The sequence below is a fragment of the Typopeltis vanoorti genome, chromosome 5 (assembly GCF_054136105.1).
Source record: "Typopeltis vanoorti isolate ZY-2024b chromosome 5, IOZ_Tvanoo_1.0, whole genome shotgun sequence".
In the NCBI taxonomy this organism is placed as follows: Eukaryota; Metazoa; Arthropoda; class Arachnida; order Uropygi; family Thelyphonidae; genus Typopeltis; species Typopeltis vanoorti.
The window spans coordinates 142356305-142378687 of record NC_143553.1 but is presented as its reverse complement, the minus strand read 5'-3'; the positions used below and the strand labels follow the sequence as shown (position 1 = coordinate 142378687).

The 22383-nt window shown below is 35.5% G+C and overlaps 1 protein-coding gene across 2 annotated transcripts in view; it reads right to left on the bottom strand.

Moving 5' to 3' along the window:
* The window catches only part of LOC150106890 (sodium-dependent proline transporter-like), a 196563-nt gene that overhangs the window by 92073 nt on the left and 82107 nt on the right, over nucleotides 1-22383 (bottom strand). For both annotated transcript variants that reach the window (XM_090392797.1, XM_090392796.1), the window contains 2 exons: nucleotides 19067-19198; nucleotides 15964-16294 (listed from right to left, as the gene is read on the bottom strand). In XM_090392797.1, coding sequence (XP_090248923.1) covers nucleotides 15964-16294; nucleotides 19067-19198 — 463 coding nt within the window. The remainder of the gene's footprint in view (nucleotides 1-15963; nucleotides 16295-19066; nucleotides 19199-22383) is intronic.

Sequence of the window (22383 nt, the reverse complement as noted above, 5' to 3'; positions counted from 1 at the left end):
TTGTCGCTCATGCTCTAATAAGTTTTTCTAAAGTAGGTGACTATTATACATAGCAAATGATAAACAAGTTGGTAACAATTTTTGCTCTTGACTGCAAACCTTATAAAGACTAATGAATAGTCTGTAATGTTTCTATTAGTTCTCATTATTAACTGTAAGCTAAAGAAACGATGCTTTGATCACATGTTATTCTACTGGCATGACCTATTCATGACCATTCACTAGAGGTCATGCCAGTAGAATAACATGTGATCAAAGTATTGTTTCTTTAGCTTACAGTTAATAATGTAACTCAGCTTGTCTTGTATATCGATGTATGCTCCAGATGATGATCTTGATGTGAAAATCGAAACGTCGGGATAATAAAAGTTTTCTAACACGGCTGCAAATTCCATAAATTTTTAAAATGAATGCTGATCACCATGTAATGCTTAAAAAAAGGATTTCAATTAGTTCATTTGCCATAGCAGGACAGCAATTTGCCATCTGGATAACTGAAGGACTGGAGAAACGAAGACATGATGCTGTATCAGAAGTCAGTTGGTACACGGATTGGTTCATTCAAGGATTGGTTAATTGAAAGGTCATTCATTTGAAGGTCAGATAATTGAGAGATTACTGTAAACTGTTCATGTGCATTTTTCTTTTTTTTTTTGTGATATGAAAGGTCTAATAATCATACAAAAAAAAAATTGTAGTAAAACTACATAATGATAGGTCAATATTTCAGTAATTAGTAGAAATAAAAATTAACAATGATTTAATGCATGATATACAGTCAACTCCTGCTATAGCAAATCCCATTACTACAAAGTCACTCATATAACAAAGAATTGGAAAATCTCAGCTAAAGTCTTATAATGTGAATGCTAAAGAAAATTTACAAACTTTCCTGGCATAGTAGAGCTACATATTTGCTATAGCGAGTTCTGATTATAGCCTAACAATTCATTTCACTACTAAATTTTTATATAGCTGGTGAAGACATATTTAGGATCCTTAAAAAAACTGATACATTTTATTAAAAATATTCCCCCTCCCCATAAACAAAGATAATGTATCAAGAATATGTACTAAGAAAGAAAGTAATGCAAATTACATGTTAGTCATTTATAGCAAATGCTACAGTATCATTTCCTAATTGTACAGTTCCAATGTGGAGTGAAGAACAGAGTAGGTGCTAGATAACAACAGTGTCAGAGTTGAGTCCTTTTTAAAAACCTATACCATAAAAGAAAGAGAATACAGTTATCTTGAACTGTCAAGAGTGGATGTGTAATGTACAGTCTGTGTGATAATGAATAATTAATACCAATCAGATACCAAAATATGAGTGACCCCTGAATACTGAAGCCTAGCTGGTTGAGTGGTTAGCATAGTTGTTCTCCAACAATAGCTGCAGTCCCACTGTGAGCATGGATGTTTGTGATTATGTCTTTAGATGAGAGATGAATTTCATTGCCCAGTGTGAGACCAGTGCCCCACTTATTCTGTGTTAAGTCCTTAGAGCAGGTTTCCAGATTATGTAAAAATAAATAAAAATACAAACAAAAAAAAAGGAATAAATAAGCACTAATTTACTATAGGGTTTATACCCTTCTGTGGGTTGGAGTCTCACATACACAATGATCCCAGCTCTGAAGATATCCAGGAGTGTAAGAAAGTTAACTGAAGAAATGCTACAGATGTAAGGAGCTATTCAGTCTACAGAATCATCAGGACTATGAAGATGGCGAAAACATAAGTGGGTTCTATGTTTTACATATTTGTTATAGATATTCTTCAGAACACTGTCCGAAAAGAAGATTAGACTTAAAATAGTTTTCACATATGAATGCTATTTTGGAATGAAGACCAACACACTACTGCATGATGCAAACAGTATTCAAAACTGTAGCATATAACAATGATAAATGTGAAGTATTTTGTTAGCAATAAAGTGAAACGACTGAAAAGAACTGCTTATATTAGTTATTTACACAATTTATTCACTGTTATTTTTTATGGTAGAATAAATTAAGCGCCACCTGCTTCTGAGCAAAAATATGTATATAAAATGTGGGATGTAAAACTGAAGTGCTTAGAGTTTGATGTGATTTACTCTTTGTTGATTATAAAAAAAACAATATTTATAAGAAAGAATACATTTGGTTTATTTGGCTGAAATTAATGCAAACAAATGAAACTGACTAGTTTTGGTGCATATACTTGTGGCTTCTTCTGGATTAGGATTAGGATGAACAAAATAATTACAATAAAAAGCTAACATGAACCGTAACATTACTAAAATACAGAAAACATGTGGAACATGGAAGCTAGCACAGGTCAGATATTGTTCAGTAATATGTGCATGACAGTTGGAAAGCTAAAGTCTGATGTGTGAAAAATATCTAATGAGCAATTTCAAAATTTCACATATTATTATTATTATTGTTCCGGGAAACTCCAAGGAGTCGACAGACTCATCGAGGGAGGCCCTAACATCATGTCAAGAACAACTCTTCAACATTCACACAGTATCTATCATGCCTTGCCTTGAACTCATTCACGGTCGTAGCACCCACAACAGACTCTGGAAGCTTATTCCACTCATTCGCCACTCTCCAAGTAAAAAACCTAGCTCTAACACCCTTGTCAACCACGCTCTTGCCCAGCTTCCATGCATGGCCCCTAGTCCTCCCACCACCAGTCATATTTTCAAAAATATCTTCTGGATCAATCTTATAAAAACCCTTCAGTAATTTGAATGTCTCAATCATATCACCCCTCCTTCGCCTCTCTTCCAATTTCTGCAACCCACAAATCCTCAACCTATTCTCATAAGGTTCATTCCACAGACCTGCTATCATCTTGGTCACTCGTCTCTGGACCCTCTCCACTTCCTCCCCATCACGAAGAAACCCTGGTGCCCATAACTGGGCACAGAAGTCCAGATGGGGTCTTATCAAGGCTCGATACAGAGGAACAACAACTTGTTTGTCTCTGCATGTTAAAGTATTTTTCAGAAGCCAAGTGATTTGGTGAGCTGTTTTAGTCACTTTTGCAATGTGCCCCCCCCCCCCCCTAAACTTCAACTCCCCATCCACCAACACTCCCAAATCCCTGGCCTCATCAATCTCCTGGAGTACGGTTCCACCAATGCGATATACTGCTGCTATTCTTTTCACCCCAAAGTGCATAACCTTACACTTTGATACATTAAATTGACATCCATTTTTCCTAGCCCAGTCCTCCAAACTATCCAAATCATCCTGTAAAATTTTGACATCCTGTGCACTCACAATTGCTCTACCCAACTTTGCATCATCAGCAAACAAGTGAACACTTCCTCTCAAATCCTTTCCAATATCATTGATAAACAAATTGAAAAGCAGTGGTCCAAAAACAGAGCCCTGCAGCACTCCACTAGTCACAAGACGTCTTTTAGACTCCACTCCTGAATAAACCACTCTCTGGTATCTCTCCTTCAACCACCCTCCTATCTATATCTCACCAACCCTATATCTATCCCCATCTGCTCCAGTTTACTGATTAGGGTTCCATGTGGTATCCTATCAAAGGCCTTGGCAAGGTCCAGTAGTATTACTGTAAACCCATTACCCCTATCCAGTTCAGCCGTCACTGTGTTATAATACGTGAGCAAGTTACTGAGGCATGATCTACCCTTCACAAAACCATGTTGTCCCCCCCATACAATATCCCATTTTCATCTATCCAATCCTGTATTCTTTTCTTGACTAATTTCTCTAAGACCTTGACAATGATTCCTGATATGCTAATCGGTCGGTAATTTACAACAGCAGTCTTGGAACCACCTTTATGCAGCGGAACTATTTTCCCCTCTTTCCACCCACTCGGGACTAACCCAGACTCAAGACTCAAATTAAACAAAATGGCCAAGGGTACTGACAATTCTTTAGCTGCTTCTCGTACAACACGAGCTGGTATACCATCCAATCCCACAGATGTATTGACATTGAGGTTATGCAATAGACTACTCACCTCCACTTCATTCACCACAATTCCCGTATAATCTACTGGTTTATTCGTTTCTGCAATGTCGCCACCTGGATGATATATTCTTGCAAAGTGCTCACTCAGTAACTCAACTATCTCAATTGATTCAGTTACCTCCCTACCATCAGCATTCTTTAAAATCATTCTGCCATGTACATTTTTCCTTTTACTTGCTACATATCTAAAAAACTGTTTAGGATTCTCTTTAGCCTGCATGGCCAATGTTCTTTCGTAATCCTTTTTTGCCTTTCTTACCATACTCGTCACCCTTCTGGCCTGCGCTTTATACCGTTCATGTGCCTGCCGGTCGCCTTTCTCCTTAAATTCCCTCCATAGTTGTTTCTTTTTTTGCAGCTCAAGCTTAATGGTGTTATTCATCCATTTAACCCCTAGTTGATTTATTATTCGGACTCTAGGTATACAGTCAGCCATTGCTTCATGCAAGCACTTCTTAACTACCTCCCATGCACTATCAACTTCTAGTCCTTGCAGTTGTACATGCCATGGCACTGAACCAATCAAACTCCTAAGCTTGTCATACTTTCCAGCCCGACAATTCCACATGTACCCTGTCTTAATTGAAAATTCTACACCTTTAGCCACCTCCCAAATCAAGACCCTATGATCACTCTCACCAATTGGTGGCAATATGGTCATATTTGTTACAGCCAAATCCTCAGATGTAATTACTAGGTCAAGCACTCTCTGACCCCTAGTATTTTCCATTACATGCTGTCGCAGATAGTTATCCCTTAATAACCGCATAAAATCCAATTCCTTCCTCCCATGTGTCCTCTCCTCACTCCAATCAATGCGACCATAGTTGAAATCTCCCATAATAATCACCCTCCTTCCACTCATTTCTTCTATTTGCTTGTGCATACTGTCACCACCATCTTTTCCATCACCTGGTCTATAGCAGCACCCAATTGTATATTTAGTTCTGCCAGCCACAATCTCACACCAAATGGCCTCAAATGTGCTCTTTTCTCTATCCTGCAATTCAACTTCTATTCTCCTTGGCTGTAGCTCATCAGCTATCATCAACAATACTCCTCCCCCCATTTTATTCTCTCTGTCATTCCTGAACACACTATACCCATCACATTCAATCCCACTGGCTATATCATCTACAGTCAGCCATGTCTCACTAATACCAATAACCTGTGGTCTGGAAGTGCCAACCATGGCCAAAAACTCTTCCTTCTTGTTCCTAATACTCCTAGTATTAGTGTACATGAATTTAAGACCCCCATTAGCCCCAACCCTACCTTGATGCCTTATAATAACTATCCCACTCTGATTTGTTGTCCTTATTTGCTCTGGCATATTATATTCATTCTTACATTCAACTGCCTCCCTAAGGACTGTATATCTACTCCCTCCCCTTAACAAATCTAGTTTCCCTGAATTGGCACATCCACTACATTCAGCAACACTTTCTCAAGTCTTCTTACACCGTAACCATTCAAATGCAAGCCATCCATCTTATACAGATCCTTTTGCCCATCAAACTCACTCCACACGTCCACAAATTCCACACCACTCGTCATACATAACCCACGCATAAAGTCATTCGCAATTATGGCCATCCTTTTAAACATTTCACTGTCATACCGTGGCAAAAGACTAATCATTCTAACTCTCTCACTCTTTTCTTTTGCTACCTCAAACAATTCATTCAGGTCTTCTATCATTTCCATTTTATCTCCTTTCAAATCATTCGTACCTGCCACAACAATCATTTCTTTCACCCTTTCCTTTTGCTCTCTAATACACTCAGTTACATCCTTTATGGTTGCACCAGGTTGGTACATTTTTGTTAAATCCTCTACTAACACACCTTGTACTAACGAGTCTCCATACAGCACTCTATCCTTCATTTTGTTCATGTTCACATTCATACGTCTATTTTTCCTGTCATACCTTTTATTATTGGTTGGTTCATTCAGTCGACTTTTGTTCATGCACTCTAGCTGCTGTTTTGCCCTTTCTATCGCACCATTCAACAATGCATCTATCTCATCTTTTTTATTCTCTGAGAAATCCATTTCACTCAATGCATCTATCTCATCTTTTTTATTCTCTGAGAAATCCGCCGCCATTTTCCTTCGTACAGATGCCATACTTATTTGCAACGTGTTTTATCAAATAAGTTATAACACACCAAAAACACACAAACAGACACACTAAAATACGCAAGGAACACAAAACTACGCAATATTAAGTAATTTTATCAACGATAACTGAAAATAATACTTATCTTATCAGGAGCTAGAACGAACACTACTCACTACTGCACATATTATTCCTTGGTTTCTAATGAACCTTGTGAGAAGATGCCCATAGGAGATTCTTTTATGTTGCAGGCATTGAAGTTGTCCTTCTATGTAAGGACAACTTCACTTGTAAGGCATGGAGCTCTTATCCCATTCGATGTTAAGATGTATATGGGAGAAATGAAAAGCTAGACCCAAGCTGTATATTCTGTTATTGATGGCTCCAATATGCTCTTTTTGTCTGAATTCCAAAAAAAAATTCTTCTAGATGTCTACCCTAAGTAAGAAAGATTAGAAGTACATCATCATCGAATTCCTGACATTTACCCTCAAAGGGTGTACAGGATATGATAGTACTCCATTAAAAAATTTACATCATTACTAACTTCCTATCTACAATTTTCCTCCAAATCAGTCTGTTACTTGTCAAGACTCCAACATTATCAGATCTTACATTTCTATCGTCTAAGGTACTTTGTACCGTATCAGTCCACCTATATCTTGGTCTTCCTCTGGGTCGTTTTCCTGCCAACCTGGCAGAGAACAATTGTTTTGCTAATCTTTCCTTGCCCATTCTGTTTAAGTGACCATACCACCTGAGATTAGCTCTGCTAACACATTCCTGGATGCTGACAATGTCAAGTTCTTTCCTAATAGCCTCGTTTTTAATATGCTATTGCCATTAATGCCATCTGTTCACGCCTCTAATCTTTCTCAGGACTTTCATATATGCAGTCACCAGTCTTTGGTCAAGTGACCCGGCTCTCAGATCCATAAGTTAAAACTGGTTTGAACACTGCCTTGTATACAGCTAACTTAGTGTTCTGACTAATTTCTCTCTTATTCCATATGAATTTATTCAATTGACTTCCTACCATACCAGCTTTGTTGATTCTGTTGTCTAGTTCCATATTTAATTTACCATCTTCACTAAAAATCGTGCCCAAGTAGCTGAAATGTTTTACTTGTTCCACAGGTTCCCCGTTCACAACACAGTTGACATTTTCAACAATTCTACCTATTTTCATTGTCTTTGTCTTTTTAATGCTGACCTTCATACCATATCTATTACAACAGTTATTCAATTTAGTCAGGGAATCTTGCAAACTTGTAGCGGATTTATTTAGAAGTATAACATCGTCCGCATAAAGCAAAAAGCTGACATTAACATCTCCAATACTGAAATCATGTTTAATACCACTTTCCTTCATAATGTGATCCATATAGATAATGAATAACAGAGGGAATAATGTAGATCCTTGTCTCACAGTAGATTTAACATGAAACCATCTTCCTATACTTCCTTCAATTCTAACTGCTGACTTACAACTCAAATACAGACTAAGTATTGCTTGATATAATGCCCCATTGACACCATATAACTGTAGTGTATTGAATAGCTTCTCTCTTGGCACCTTGTCATATGCCTTTCCCAGATCGACAAAACTTAAATACAGATCTTTGTTATATTCCTATGATTTCTCGACTATTTGTCGTAAAGTGAAGATCTGATCCTGAAAGCCTCTATTTGACCTGAATAATCCAGCTTGTTCTTCACCAAGCTTTTCTTCCACAATTCTTCTCAACCGTTTCTCAAGTATAGTTGCATAGATCTTGCCAGGAACATTCAGTAGGGAAATACCTCTAGAATTCTCACATTCAGTTTTATTTCCATTTTTATATAAATGGTACTATTAGCGCTCTACTCCAATCATCAGGAATTCGTCTCTCTGTCCATGGAATATTATAAACCCCAGGATGTTTGTTGAAAGGGTTGTGGTCTTTAGACAAATGTTAATAAACCACATATAGTCAAAATGGGCTTGAAAGCCACTCTTATGTCATGAGATTTGAGGATGCTGGTGATCTTGAGAGAAAATGTCAGGATTAGGTTGGGGGGGGGGGAATAGGAATAGAGAAGAGTATTCTTTGCACCATTTTCTTAGAATATCTGTTGCTCAGAATTACTTGGAATAGAGAATGTAATTTTTCCTTCAATTTGTCTTCATCTCTTGTAATAAAAATTGCCTTTTTCTTGAGCATATTTATAATACTAGTTTTTGGACATATGGTGCAAAGAGGATGACGTGGGTAATGATCTGCATGAGTAGGATTGCAGCATATACTAAAAAAGAAGCTTCCTTTGGCTTTTTTTTTTTAAATTAAAACATCTAAGTAGTTTTACTTTTCAAGTTCCAAAGTGAATTTTATTTTAAGGTGGAAGGAGTTGATAAACGAAAAAAAATCATGCGCCTCAGCAACACTGTATTTCCAGGTGATGAAGATATCATCTACATATCTTCACCATATTGAAGGCTTTTTTTGTTTGTAGATGTGAGGAAATGTTGCTCCAAGTTTTCCATGAATAAGTTTGGAAATCAGAAAAAAAAAAGAGCATATTGCAAATGTTAATAACACCAGAGAAGACAGCAGGTCTAGTTTTTCATTTATCCCACACACATCATAACCCCGAATGAGATAAGAGCTCCATGCCCTACACAGAGGACAACTTCACTGCCTGCAACATAAAATAATATACTATAGTCATCCACTCACAAGGCTCAATTTTTTTATTTATTTATTCATATGGAGTTTCCTCCCCGGTCCCTATTGGGGCGAGTTGAGCCCCCTCATGGGGGGGGGGGGTTAAGTATTTATGGCTGTAGATCCGTGTGTGTTCACGGGGCCAGTTTGCCTGCTTGCGGGATGAAAAACCCTGCTGTCCATGCCCAAGACCGGCTAACTTGGCTATGGCTGAGGAAGATCCTTAAGCTCCTCACATCGGCGACAGGAATCGAACCTAGGACACTCCTTTCCCCAGGCATATGGTTGCGAAGTGCAAAGCCACTAGGCTAACTGCGCGGACACAAGGCGCAACAGAAATCAATGAATGATCATATGTGATATTTGGAAATCGCTTATTAGATCTTTCTGCACATCAGACTTTGATCTTTAATTCTTGATCTCAATACATAAATATTACTCCTTATTAGGATAGATTTAAAATGCGATTGATGATACAGTGCAAGTAGTAGTGATATAGTACACCCACAGATTCAAGACCCTACGACACTTCTACGCATGTCACAAAAAGGAGAATCCATTCCGATAATAGGGTAATCAATCCGTCTTATGGGATGAGTTTGTTTATTATTACAGGTCGGAAAATTTAGCTTTTCTTTTACGAACATTGTAGTTTTTAAACTAGTATAGCAACAGACAAGAAAGCATGTGATTTAGCATGTTGGCGACCAATTTGTACATCCTTCATTTCTTTCTCCCCTTCAGCATGAATCGACTATTCTTGGCAGAAAGCCAAGCAGAGCTCTACAAAATGTGGGCATACTATAACATTTTTATCTCATTAAAAAGCTAAAGAAAAGTAGAGTATAAATAAAGGGAAAGAAATTGTAATAAAGTTGATAAAGGAGAAAGAAAAATAATAATAAGCAGACAGTAAATTTTTGGAAAAACTTCATAATCGTTATTTGAAGTAACAAGTAAGTAAATGTGAACCTACTAGAAGGATATTGGATTTCATAACAGAGAAATTAGTGATGGACCATATTACTTAACCTAGAATGCTTCTGTGATATTGATCGTTTGACATTGGAAAGGTAATTAAGATTAAGAGGAGAAGTGATAAAAAAGGAACTCCACAAATGATAACTGACACCAAGTTTAATAGGTTGTGATAATATAAATAGTTAAACCAACTAGTTTTGCTACATATGCTAGTGGCTCCTCTAGGTTAAGAAGAACAAAAAATAAATAAAAATAAAATTTAAAAAATACAATAAGCAGTAAACATACACCATTACATCACTAAAACCAAACATGTAAGAACAATTACACAAAAGTCAAAAAACAGAAACATATCAAGCGTGGAAGCTGGCACAGGCAGTCATTGTTCAGTAGGTATGCATGATAGTTTGCAGAAAAGTTAAAGTATGACATATTCAAAGATAAGTAACTTCCAAATATCACATAAAATCATTCCTTGGTTTCTGTTGGGTGTGCCTTGTGAGTGGATAACCATCATAGCCTCTTTGATGTTGTGGGAACTAAAGTTGCATTCTATGTAAGGCATGGAGCTGTTGTCTCATTCAGTATTCTGATGAGAGTGGAAGATGTGGAAAGCTGGGCCTAAGCTATCTTCTGTTGTCATTAATGTCTCCAATAAGTTCTTTTTGTCTAATTTCCAAATTTCTAGATGTTTGCCTTATGTAAGCAAGGCCACAAGAACATGGAATATTGTAAACTCCAGGATGTTTGTTGAAAGGGTTGGGATCCTTAGGTGAATGTAGCAGAGCTTGTATAGTCACAATGGGCTGAAAGCCACTCTTATGGCATGAGATTTCAGAAGATTGGCAATTTCCTCTTCCACAACAGACTACTGACATTTGCTACAGATTCTCAGTTTCCATCTCTCATATTGGTAGATTTTTTTCTCAAAATCGCAAATCTCCTGAAATCTCATGACATAAGAGTGGTTTTCAAACCCATTCACCTGATCACAACCCTTTCAATAAACATCCTGAAGTTTACAATATTCTATGTTCTTGGAATATTGTAATAGTCCTCTCACCACCCTCCATAAATGAAAAATTCCCTTTACTGGTATCCTGTATGATCTTTTCAGATGTTTGTAGATTTTTCCATATTACCCTTCTTTCTCTCATTTGCTAGCATCTGCAGTCCACAAATTCTCAATCTCTCCTCATAATCTACATTCCCCAGTCCTGATATCATTTTTAACAATCTCCTTTACACCCTCTCGACTGTATCTTGATTTAATCAAGGATATTAATTAATTAATCATATTAACTAAGGTACAATGCTCAAAATAAGTTACACTTCAAAATTGCACAGTTTGCATAATTTAACATCTGAGTTTATTCTAATGAATAAATTTTGTAAAAAATCTCAGGTCAGCAGATAACAGAAATGAATTAAGCATAACCATTTCATCATCAAATTTCTACTATGCACTCTCAAGAGGTGTACAGGATATTATGATATAGTTCACCCACCGCTTGTAGATCTCTCCTTGGCATTTTGCCAAGAATAGTCGATTCATGGAAATGAAGGATGTATGAATTGGTCGCCAACATGCGAAATCACGTCTGTCGCTGTACTAGTGCTAGCTTGATTTTTGTTGTTGTCGCTTTTTTGCATTATTTTTTTATTATTAATTTGTATGATGGATCCAGTACAGTCAACAAGTTCTGTTGTTAAACGTTTCAGTAGCTCTTGCAAAAGAATATTGAATAATGTGCTGATATTCTGAGAAAAAGATCGTCTCCTTGTTCCTCTTTCTCAAGTCATAAAACGTGCAAGTGCAATTGCGGGCGTATCGAGGTCGACTGTTAAAAGAATTCATAGGGAATCAAAAGGTGAAGGTAAGCCAAAATTTAAATCTCCAAAAAAAAAAAAAAAAGTGCCAGAGTAAAGAAAACCACCGAAACTGTAGCTTTGAATGCTTTTGATGTAGACGTTATAAGAACTATTCACGAATTTTACGTAGTCGAGAAAAGAGTGCCAACTGTTCCGAAATTGATTCCTGTGCTTAAAGAAAAAATTAATTTTCCTTGGAAAAGAGAAACTTTAAGGAAAATACTTCATGAAATCGGATTTTGTTTTAAAAAGTCCCAGAATAAAAGGAAACTTATCATGGAGCGAAGTGACATTGTTTTATCTAGAACGCAGTATTTGAAAGCAATAAGACCGATTGTGTATCTAGATGAAACGTGGATTGATAGTAATTTAACTTATGGAAAATGTTGGCAGTCTAAAGAAGAATGTGGCATGCTACAAACTGGAAATGCCTCATGCCGCATAATAATTTTGTGTGCAGGTGGAGAAATGGGTTTTTTACCGAATTCAGACTTACTATACAAAGCCAATCACCATAGGCAAATGAATTCTATGATCTTCGAAAAGTGGGCAGAAGAATGCTGTTGTTATAATTGATAACGCTTCATATCACTCTATTCGATTAAACAAAGTTCCAAATTGGTCTAATAAGAAGCAAGTTCTTATGGATTGGCTCTCTGCAAATAACATTTCTCATTCCCCAGATATGCGAAAAATTGAATTGCTTAATTTGGTCAAAAGAAAATCGCCCACAACTAACTATTTAAATTCGACACGATGCTCAAAGAGCATGGATTTCTAGCTTTGAGGCTCCACCATATCATTACGATATTAATGCTATTGAGTATGTTTGGGCAGAAGTGAAAAGTTTCATTTGCCATCGCAACGTAACGAGATATTGACATGTCGAAACTTTTTAAGCTTTCAGAACAGGCGATTGAAAGTATTACATTCAAAACTGGGGAAAATATTGCTTTCATGTCACCTCATTGGAAAATATGTATTGGGACAGAGACGGAATTATCGAAGAATTATGCAAACCTTTGGTGATCAGTTTAAGTGAAAGTGATGGCGATTCGGACACCGATTCAGATGACTCTGAAGATTAAAAGGATTTGATAATGGTATTTTTTTCCAACCTTTTTTTGCATGGGTTTGTTAAAAGAGTCACAACAAGTCATAAATAATTAATTGGTTTAGGACATTAAGTTTAGAATATATAAGTTCATTTGAAAAAATTTCTGTTTTTCTGTATAATTATTTTTATTTTATAGAAAACTTTCTTAAAAATAAACTTAGTTAAATTTTTGTTTTATGCTATACCTTTTTTAATTTTGTTAATACTCTACGTACATTTTTCCAATTGTTATACAAGCAAAATAGTTACACTTTAAAAACTACAATGTTCGTAAAAGAAAAGCTAAATTTTCCGACCTGTAATAATAAACAAACACATCCCAGAAGACAGATTGATTACCCAATTATCGGATTGGATTCTCCTTTTTCTGACATGCGCAGAAGTGTCGAGGGACCTCTAATCGGTGGGAGAACTATAGTAGTAGATAACTGAGTTTACATTATTACCATTCTATCAAACTTTTTTTCTAAAATAATTGGTAATTTGTCAGTACTGCAATGTTGTGAGATCTTATATTTTCATCTTCTCAGATGCTCTAATTGCATTAATCCATCCAAATCTTCTCTTCTTCTGGATCTGTTTTTTCTTGGCATCCTGATATCAACCAGATTTTTGCTAACTTTACCCATCCCATTTTGTTTAAGGGACCATACCACCTTAAATTAGCTCTGCTCATACATTCCTTTCTAATAATTTTAACATGATTCTGCAGTGATGCCATTGGTTCACTCCTAATTTTTCTCAGATTTCATATCTATAGTTGCTAGCAACTGATCAACTTGGCTTTATTACTAACTAAACTATGTAATCCATAAGCCTCTGTAGTGCAGTTGGAAGAAATGATGCTGCACCCTTCAGTTCCTCTTATCATAATGAGAGGAATCTTTATGACTTTTTCAAATGAAGGATTACCTGATATCATATGGAAGTAGGTAAGTAACAGGTTTTTTTTTTCCCCAGAAATTCAGATTTTTCATTCAGCACACGGGTAAATTGGCCAGAGAATGCACACACACCATTAACAGACAAAATACTCAGTGGGTGGTAGGTGGCATAATCTGTTGGTGGAGGATTAAAAAGTGCAGACACAGAAGAAGGAAAAAATCTTGATGTCTTAAGTGATTTGACAATTGATTTAGTTCAAGCAGGGATAGTATCTCTTTTGGCAGTAAGTAGATATATGTTAGGGTTAAGCAATTCACTTTTGATAATCTTTGATGATTCACTAAAATTCATAACTGTGATTTCTCACACAAAGTGCAGAATTGTAGATCTATTAGAAATATTAGCATTATAGATATAATGGAAAAATTAATTAGGAATTGTATCCATGATATGCAGCCTCCATAGCTTAGTTGGTTTCAACATGTCCTTTGTATTGGAAAGAGCTAGGTTTGAATCCTGTCTAGGATATGAAGAACTTTTATCACAGCTTTTCAACTGAAGGTGAGTTTGCCAGTCTCATATGGAAGTTGCAGGATTTTTCCTCCAGAAACTCGTTGTTTTTTTTTTGTCCCACAAAGCAAAATCATAACATCCAATTGCTTCAGTGGCCAGGTAACTCTCCTGACATTAACCCAACAGAATATTTGTCACAAACGATAACTTAATACAATCCATTATAAAAGTATCGTTTTGAGATGCAGAAATAAAAAAAAAATATATTCTATGTTTGGTAGAGTCCATGCCTAAGTGATTAATGAACTAATCAGAAACAGAGGAGCACATATAAATTATTAGGTAAAGTTAATGTTTAATTTGTATACTTAGTTTCTTGCGATTAAAATTTTTCTTTAAAATGCAAGTGTTCGGATTAATTTGTTCGCTACTGTATGTGTGTATGTATATATATATATATATATATATATATATATATATCCCATCCCCTCTCTCCTCCATCCCTTCTTGGAATTATTTGTAAGCATGCCTATCATTCTTTTAGTAGTATTTATGCTTCTATGGTGAACTTCCACCATAATAAATTTATAGGGATCAAAGGATTAATTTCTTATAGCAGAAGATTTGCAATGATAAATTATCTTTAGTATAGCACTGATGATATGGGGATTTAGTCAGAACTTTTCAATAGTTTGCTATGGTGAGAGATCAGTGCATTCTGCTAAATAAAAATTAGGGGGTCATAAAAATGATGGAATCCAAGTCTGATCTGTGTTAACCTATGTCTGTACTACATTAGTAAGGTGCAAAAATATACTTCCATGAAACTTATAATCCATCAGTTAAATATGTTCATATTCATAAATAACAAAAAGGATACTGAAATGACAAAGGGTGTAAGCTCAAACCACTTTAGTACACTGGATGAGAGAGTGGGCAGATAATCTGGTTAAACAGAGCTCTTTTCCAAGCTACCTTTAGGCCTCCAAGACTTATTTATTAATAAAAAGGTGTTTCTCCATTCATCTTAAAATAACACATACAGAATGCAATAATTGGAATATATAATGAAATTATGTTAAAAGCAGCACTTGATGAAACCTACAAAAAAGTTTTTTAATTATCTGTGGATCCTCTTTACCATCTCCTGATTCCCAAGAAACCCAAGTAACAGGATCTGAGCACAGTAGTCAAGATACAGCTAATCTTGACCTTTACTTGTCAGCATGTTCTTCAACATCCAAGTAATCCTTTGGACTATTTTGCCAACTTTTGCAATATGCCCTCTGAACTTCACCTCTCATCCATCATAACTCTTTTTCCTAGTGTTTTCAATTTCATGCAATTCAGTACAGCAATAACAATAAGAAGAAAGTTTTTTTTGAGTATTTAATGCCAATCTCACCCATAAAAATAAGTCTGAAAATCTATTGCATATTTAGTATTGTGGCTAGCTAAGAGTTACATAATCTAGAACTCCTGCTCAAGAGACCAAACATGGTACTTTTTTTTTTCCAAGTCACTTCAGGATTCCAATAAATTATTTTCATATAAAAGCTCTATCAAATAAAAATTGCATTCTACTGATAGTTACCAAGCCATGCTTCTGAATCACTAATAAAAGAGTACACATTTAAGTGCTTGTTTTACTTGTATTATGAGTAATACATTTGATATGAATGATGACTGAGTAAGTGAATCAAAAGTTAAACTGCCAACTCACAATAAATCAGATAAAGATGGATGTATACTTACTAAAAATACTCGTGTGATGGCGTATGCAGATTTTGAAAAGTCTTGTTCAATAAAGTAACATGAGAAAATGTTTCATTTTGCAAGTCATCTGTCATTGCATTTCCAATAATTGTATTATTTAGTTCATTTGACCCATTACTGGAAGTGATCTGTACTTCATGGTTCATCTTATATGATATAGTGCAGTTAGGAGTATTCCATTCATTGTTACAAGTTTCCCATGGAAGAACAGATGTAAAAGATTGTGAAAGGTAAAACAGAATATAACAAATGATGACATTATAATAGACTGCCAGGAGAATGCATATTGCAACTGTAGCATAACCTGCACCTATTAAAAGAGAAGGGGAGAAAAATAGATTTACAACAAAATAAATTCAGTATCATAAGTAAGCAAGAATTAAAAAAAAAAAAAAGCATTATTTTACTGAAGAAAATATTTTATTAATAAAATGTTCATCATTTCACAAGCATCCTCAGCACATATAGCGGTTTAAAATAATGGACCAATAACAAGCATAAATGAAAGTGAGGCCAACAATGTGAAAGGGGCAATACACATTGTAACAAAATTGACACAGTGCTAATTATATTCTAGCAATAACAAAACAAAGGTAACAAAAAAGTTAACATGAATTCTTAAAAAAATGAAATTAAAATTTATAAGTAGTGTTAAGTAATGCTACTTCCCATAATGGGGATATGCACAGTCCATCAGATCTGTCTGTATCTAGATGGCATAGTAATGTTTGCACCAATTTCTTTATACAGTCTTTCCATGAACTGCTCTTACATAGTACTTTAGCCACCTTCCAGTAAACTTTGTGTGTGCATGCATATGTACATGGAGATAATAGCATGTTAGATAAATCGGCTGTTGTAACTTGTGATATTTTTATGTAAATATCACCCATGAAAGGCTATAAACCTATCATATACTAGTACCATGTAATACAGAAACCCTACAGTAAAGACAAACATGGAATTTTTTTCAAGCAACTTCAGGCTTCTAAAAAACAAAGTGGTCATGTCACATAAGGCAATGAAATTCATCTACCACCTAAAGATGTTCATAAACATTCATGTCAGAGTAGCATTTGAACTAAAGTGGAAAGCAAAAGTGCTAAACAATTATCCAACCAGGCCAGTGATACTTGATGTATTTCACATGATCAATACAATGAACTGCCAGAGATCTCCTAACTGTCCAAAATAAGAAAAACCACAGATGCAAAATATAACTTTATTGTAAAAATGTAAAATGCATTTTATTGTAAACATGTAAAAATTAGGGATGGCATCAGTGGCAATATCGTATTAAAAACGAGGATATTAGGAAAGAATTAACATTGTTAGAATCCAGGAATATGTTAGCAGAGCTAATCTCAGGTGGTATGGTCGCTTAAACAGAATGGGAGAGAAAAGATTAGCAAAACAAATGTTCTCTGCCAGGCCGGCAGGAAAAAGACCCCAGAGGAAGACCAAGATATAGGTGGATTGATACAGTAAAAAGTACCTTAGAAGAAGAAATATAAGATCTGATAATGTTGATGCTTGATAGATAACAGATTGATTTGGAGGAAAATTGTTGATAGGAAGTTAGTAATGATATAAGTTTTTCATGTAGTACTCTCATACTATCCTATACACTTCTGGAGGGTACATGGCAGGAATTCAGTGATGATGATAAATTTGGTATGAAAATCAGCATAAAAAGACAAAGATAATGAAAATTGACAGAAACACTGAAATCATCAATTCCACTCTGAATGGAAAACAAATAAAGAACCTATAGAACAAGTAAAATATTTAAGAACAATTTTGAGTGAAGATGGTAAATTAAATATGGAAATAGACAACAGAATTAGCAAAGCTGGTATGGTAAGAAGTCAACTGAATAAATGTATACAGAATAACAGAGAAATTAGTCAAAACACTACACTACACTAGATATATACAAGACAGTGTTCAAACCAATTTTAACTTATGGATCTGAGAGTTGGGTTAGACTGGAGACAACAGATATGAGAGTTCTGAGAAAGATTAGTGGAGTAAACAGGCATCCATGGCAGTATCATATTAAAATGTTACTTGGCATTGAGGAATGTGTTAGTAGAACTAATCTCAGATGATATCGCCACTTAATCAGAATGGAAGAGGAAAGGTTAGCAAAACAAGCATACTTTGCCAGGATCTCAAGAAAAAGAACCAGAGGAAGATTAAGCTGTAGGTGGATTGATACAGCAAAAGGTACCTTAAGAAAGAGAAATATAATGTTGGACTCTTGACAGATAACAGATTAATTTGGATGAAAGTTGTCAATAGGAAGTTAGTAATGATGTAACTTTTTTCATGTAGTACTATCATAATATCCTGTGCACCCTCTGAGAGTCCATGTCAGGAATTTGATGATGATGATAGTGCTTCTTCCTCCAATTAATCTGCAATACAGATGGAACAATTATTCAAACTCTGCAAGTGAAAAGCCCTGTGTTTAAATTCCCTCTAATAGCTTAGAGAACTTTAATAAGCCTTTTTCAACTAAGATCAAGTTAGTTGTTTTCAAAGAAAGTGAAGCACTTTCCTTATATCCTTTCAAATGCAATAAATGCTAGTTTTTTCCCCTCCTCTCAAGAACACAACCTAGCTTAAAAATGTACAACTGACAGGTATAGCATACTGATCTTACGACTTTAATTATCTCAGTGATAATACTAAATAACTGAACTTCAGGTCTCTTCTTAAGTTATTTTTAGTGTTCACAATCTTTCTGGCTTACTGTTTTCAGTAAAGTATTTCTAGGCAAGCATGCTAGTTTTTCCTATCTAGGTTGACTGGAAAATCTATTTCAGTGATGGGAGTTCTAACTAAATATAAGATTATCAATTAATACTGCAAATTTCAAACATTTTTTATTTGAAATTTGCAATATTAACTGAAATTTATACTATCCCAAAATTCCAAAAGCTATCTCTAAAAGATAACCTAATCAAGTCTACTTATTATTATACAGTCTTGCAAATATAAACCATATAAATTTAAGTAAACAGATAAATACATAAATATTGCACCTAAATGTAAACTATACTGAAATACTACCTACCTTTAAATATGGGACTTATTTTGAAGACAGTAATAGCACCTAAACTGGTGAACTGTCCAAGTGCTACCTCCATGAAGAATAATGGCATTCCACAAAGAAACAGCATGATGAAGTAAGGCACAAGAAAGGCACCTAATAATGATTTAAAACATAGCAAATACTATATAAGATTGCTGTATATTGATAATTATGAAAACCAACTATGTACCAATAAAATAAAGTACAGTAGTCAATTCTTAATAACATTAAAAATTATCACAATTCAAAACTGTACATTTCCAGATTTAATAAGCACACAAGAATCTAGTTTTGATTCTTGTGTGCTTATTGTATGGTAATCCTAGTTTTTAAAAACTAGAGGGACTACAGCTTATATACTGAATACACCCAAAATCAGGTGTCTGCAATGTATGGTTTATGAACTACATTAAAGACAGTAGAGTGGTGGGGAAGTTCTCAAATATTGTTTCCTATGGCCTCAAACTAGGTGAGATGACAATTCCTGTAAGTTTATGGATATATGATGTTGCCCAGCTAAGTTGTTAATTTGTTTAGATCTTGTTGTGCCTTGAAGAGGATAATGTTCATGCCTATGTGCATTGCTGATAATGAAACTCATCTATGCCCATAAGAGGATTTGAATGGAGAACCTATAGAACTTTCATACCGAAATATGCTGACAGACAAGTTATACTTTGCAAGGAACAGCATGGATTTACTAAAGTAAGGTCATATTTTATCAATTTACTCATGTTTTATATTAATGTTACGGTTGAGATGGATAAAGGAAATGGATACACTATGATAGTGTTGGATTTTGCTAAGGTGATAGGATACCACATGAAAGGCTGTTGAATAAACTAGAGAATATGGGTTTGGAATATAAACTCTTGACTTGGATAAGAGGATAGTTGAGAGACAGATGCTCTGCAGGCCTGTTCAGGCTCATGGTTTTAACATAAGACTTATGTTCTTCTAGATGAATTAAAGCAGATATTCTAGTTTGTCCAAAATAAGATAATCCACAGAGCAAGGAATCTGGTAGATGCCTGGATAATAAATATTAGTTCTCATTATGCTGATCATCTGTTTGCATGTGACACCATTCCTTGAAAAATTATTTTAACCACCAAACTGATCATACTAGATATTTCCATCAAGTAAAACATGGATATGAAGCATACCAATAAAAATCCTATGCCATTGAGATCCCATTGAAATAATAGGGTGTGTTGATGGTGGAGATAATATGGTAACCACCCGGCCTGGTTAGTCGAGTAATATAAACCAAAAGGCTGCAGGTTCAAATCTCGCTGTGGGCATAGATGTTTGCAAAAATACTAGTGGTGGTGGTGGGCGGTAGATGGCATTGGTGTAGTTGCGGTTTGTTGTAGTTTGTGAATTGAGTGGTGGAGACAGAGTTGTTGAGAGAGTTGCTCTCCCTCGATGAGTCTTTGGACTTCCTGGTGGTGTCATGTAATAATAATAATGCAACATTATTAAAACATCATTACATTTTCATAAAAGCTTACTTTATAAGAAAAACCATTTGATATATATAATCAACTCAATCCTTCATTTCTCAGATGCAAACTTTTCTATAACATCAGCATTTTAAAAGGATTATTTTTTTACTTAATTCTGTAAGTGAATGTTGTGGTTAAGGTGTTGGAGAAGCTGGTGAGAATTAGAATCCAGAATTGGGTTGACAACAATGGTATTAGTATTATCTTTGATGGAGACAGCATGGATTTGCTAAAGGGAGGTCATGTTTTAGTAATCTATTTACTTATTACAATAAGGTGACAGCTTTATTGGACAGAGGAGAAGGATACACAGTAGTATACTTAGATTTTGCAAGGGCTTTTGATACATTACAGCATGATAAGTTGATAGTCAAACTAGAGCGGATGGGGTTAGATATTAGATTAGTGCATTGGATTGGAGACTGGCTATCTAATAGGTATCAGCAAGTTGTGTATGGGGAAGCAATATCCTGGAAGAGGAGAGTCACTAGTGATGTGCCTCAGGAGTCTGTTTTAGGACCACCACTGCTGTTTAACCTGTATGTTAATGATATTGGCAAAGATTTGGATAGGGATATTCAGTTGTTTGCAGATGATGCAAAGTTGGGAGCAAACTATGAAGAGTAAAGAAGATGTTGTGGCCTTACAAGAAGACTTGAATAGATTGAGTGAATGGCCACAGGAATGGGGATGCAGTTCAATGTTGCGAAATATAAGATTTTAAAATTTGGGAAACAAAGATGAAATATAAAATTTACACTTGGTGGGGATATATTGTTGGAGGTGAAGAAAATAAGAGATCTTGGGGTGATTGTGGATAAGGATCTGAAATTTAGGGATACATTGCCAAAATTGTGAGGACAACACAATGAATTCTGAGAATGATGCAGAGGACACTGACTTGTAGAAGTAAGGAGATTCTTGTTCCATTGTATAAGGCTTCCATTGATTAGGCCACACATGGACTACTGTGCACAGATTTGGTCACCTGGTTCAAAAGGATGAAGAGATGTTGGAAAGGATTCAGAGGCAACTGACTAAGGTAGTTTCTGATCTCTGGAATGTTGAATATGAGGAAAGGTTGAGAAGATGCAATTTACAGAGTCTAGTGGGCAGGAGGAAGAGGGGTAATATGATACAGACCTACAAGCTAGTAAGGGGTTGTTATAGGATCAATGTTGAAGAGGTTTTACAGGTGGGAGATCAGAGGAGAACCAGAGGTCATCCCTGGAAGCTGTATAAGGAGGGTGTGAGCAGGGGATTGAGAAGCAGGTTTTTTGCATGCAGAGTTGTGAATGATTGGAATGCCTTGCCTGAGAGTGTGGTGTCTGCAGAGAATTTGAATGTGTTTAAGGTGCAGTATGATGAGCTGTGTGTATGACAAAAGGATCTCCTAGATGAGTTCTTGACTCCATGGGGTCTTAGGATAATAATAATAATAAAAAGTGAATTATTTTAAACTGAAATTAAACCGAGATATATGACCTTTTTTGTGACCTTTTTCTTCTTTATGAGCACTATGTAAATCTGAAAGAAACAGACATGGTTTACCATCTTTAATATTTAACTTGACATCGACCTTGTATTGAAAAAGGTGTACACAGAATACCTTCCACACCATTTCTCATTGTCAAGAAGGACAAAATAAATGCTAGTTGAAAAAAAAAAAAAAAATACACAGTTATTTAATAAGAAAAACCATAAGGCATAACTAACTGCATTTTTTCTTGGCTGCTAGCACATAGCCAGCATGGCTTTAATTCAAGTGCAAATTTCAGTCAGCGTGCATGT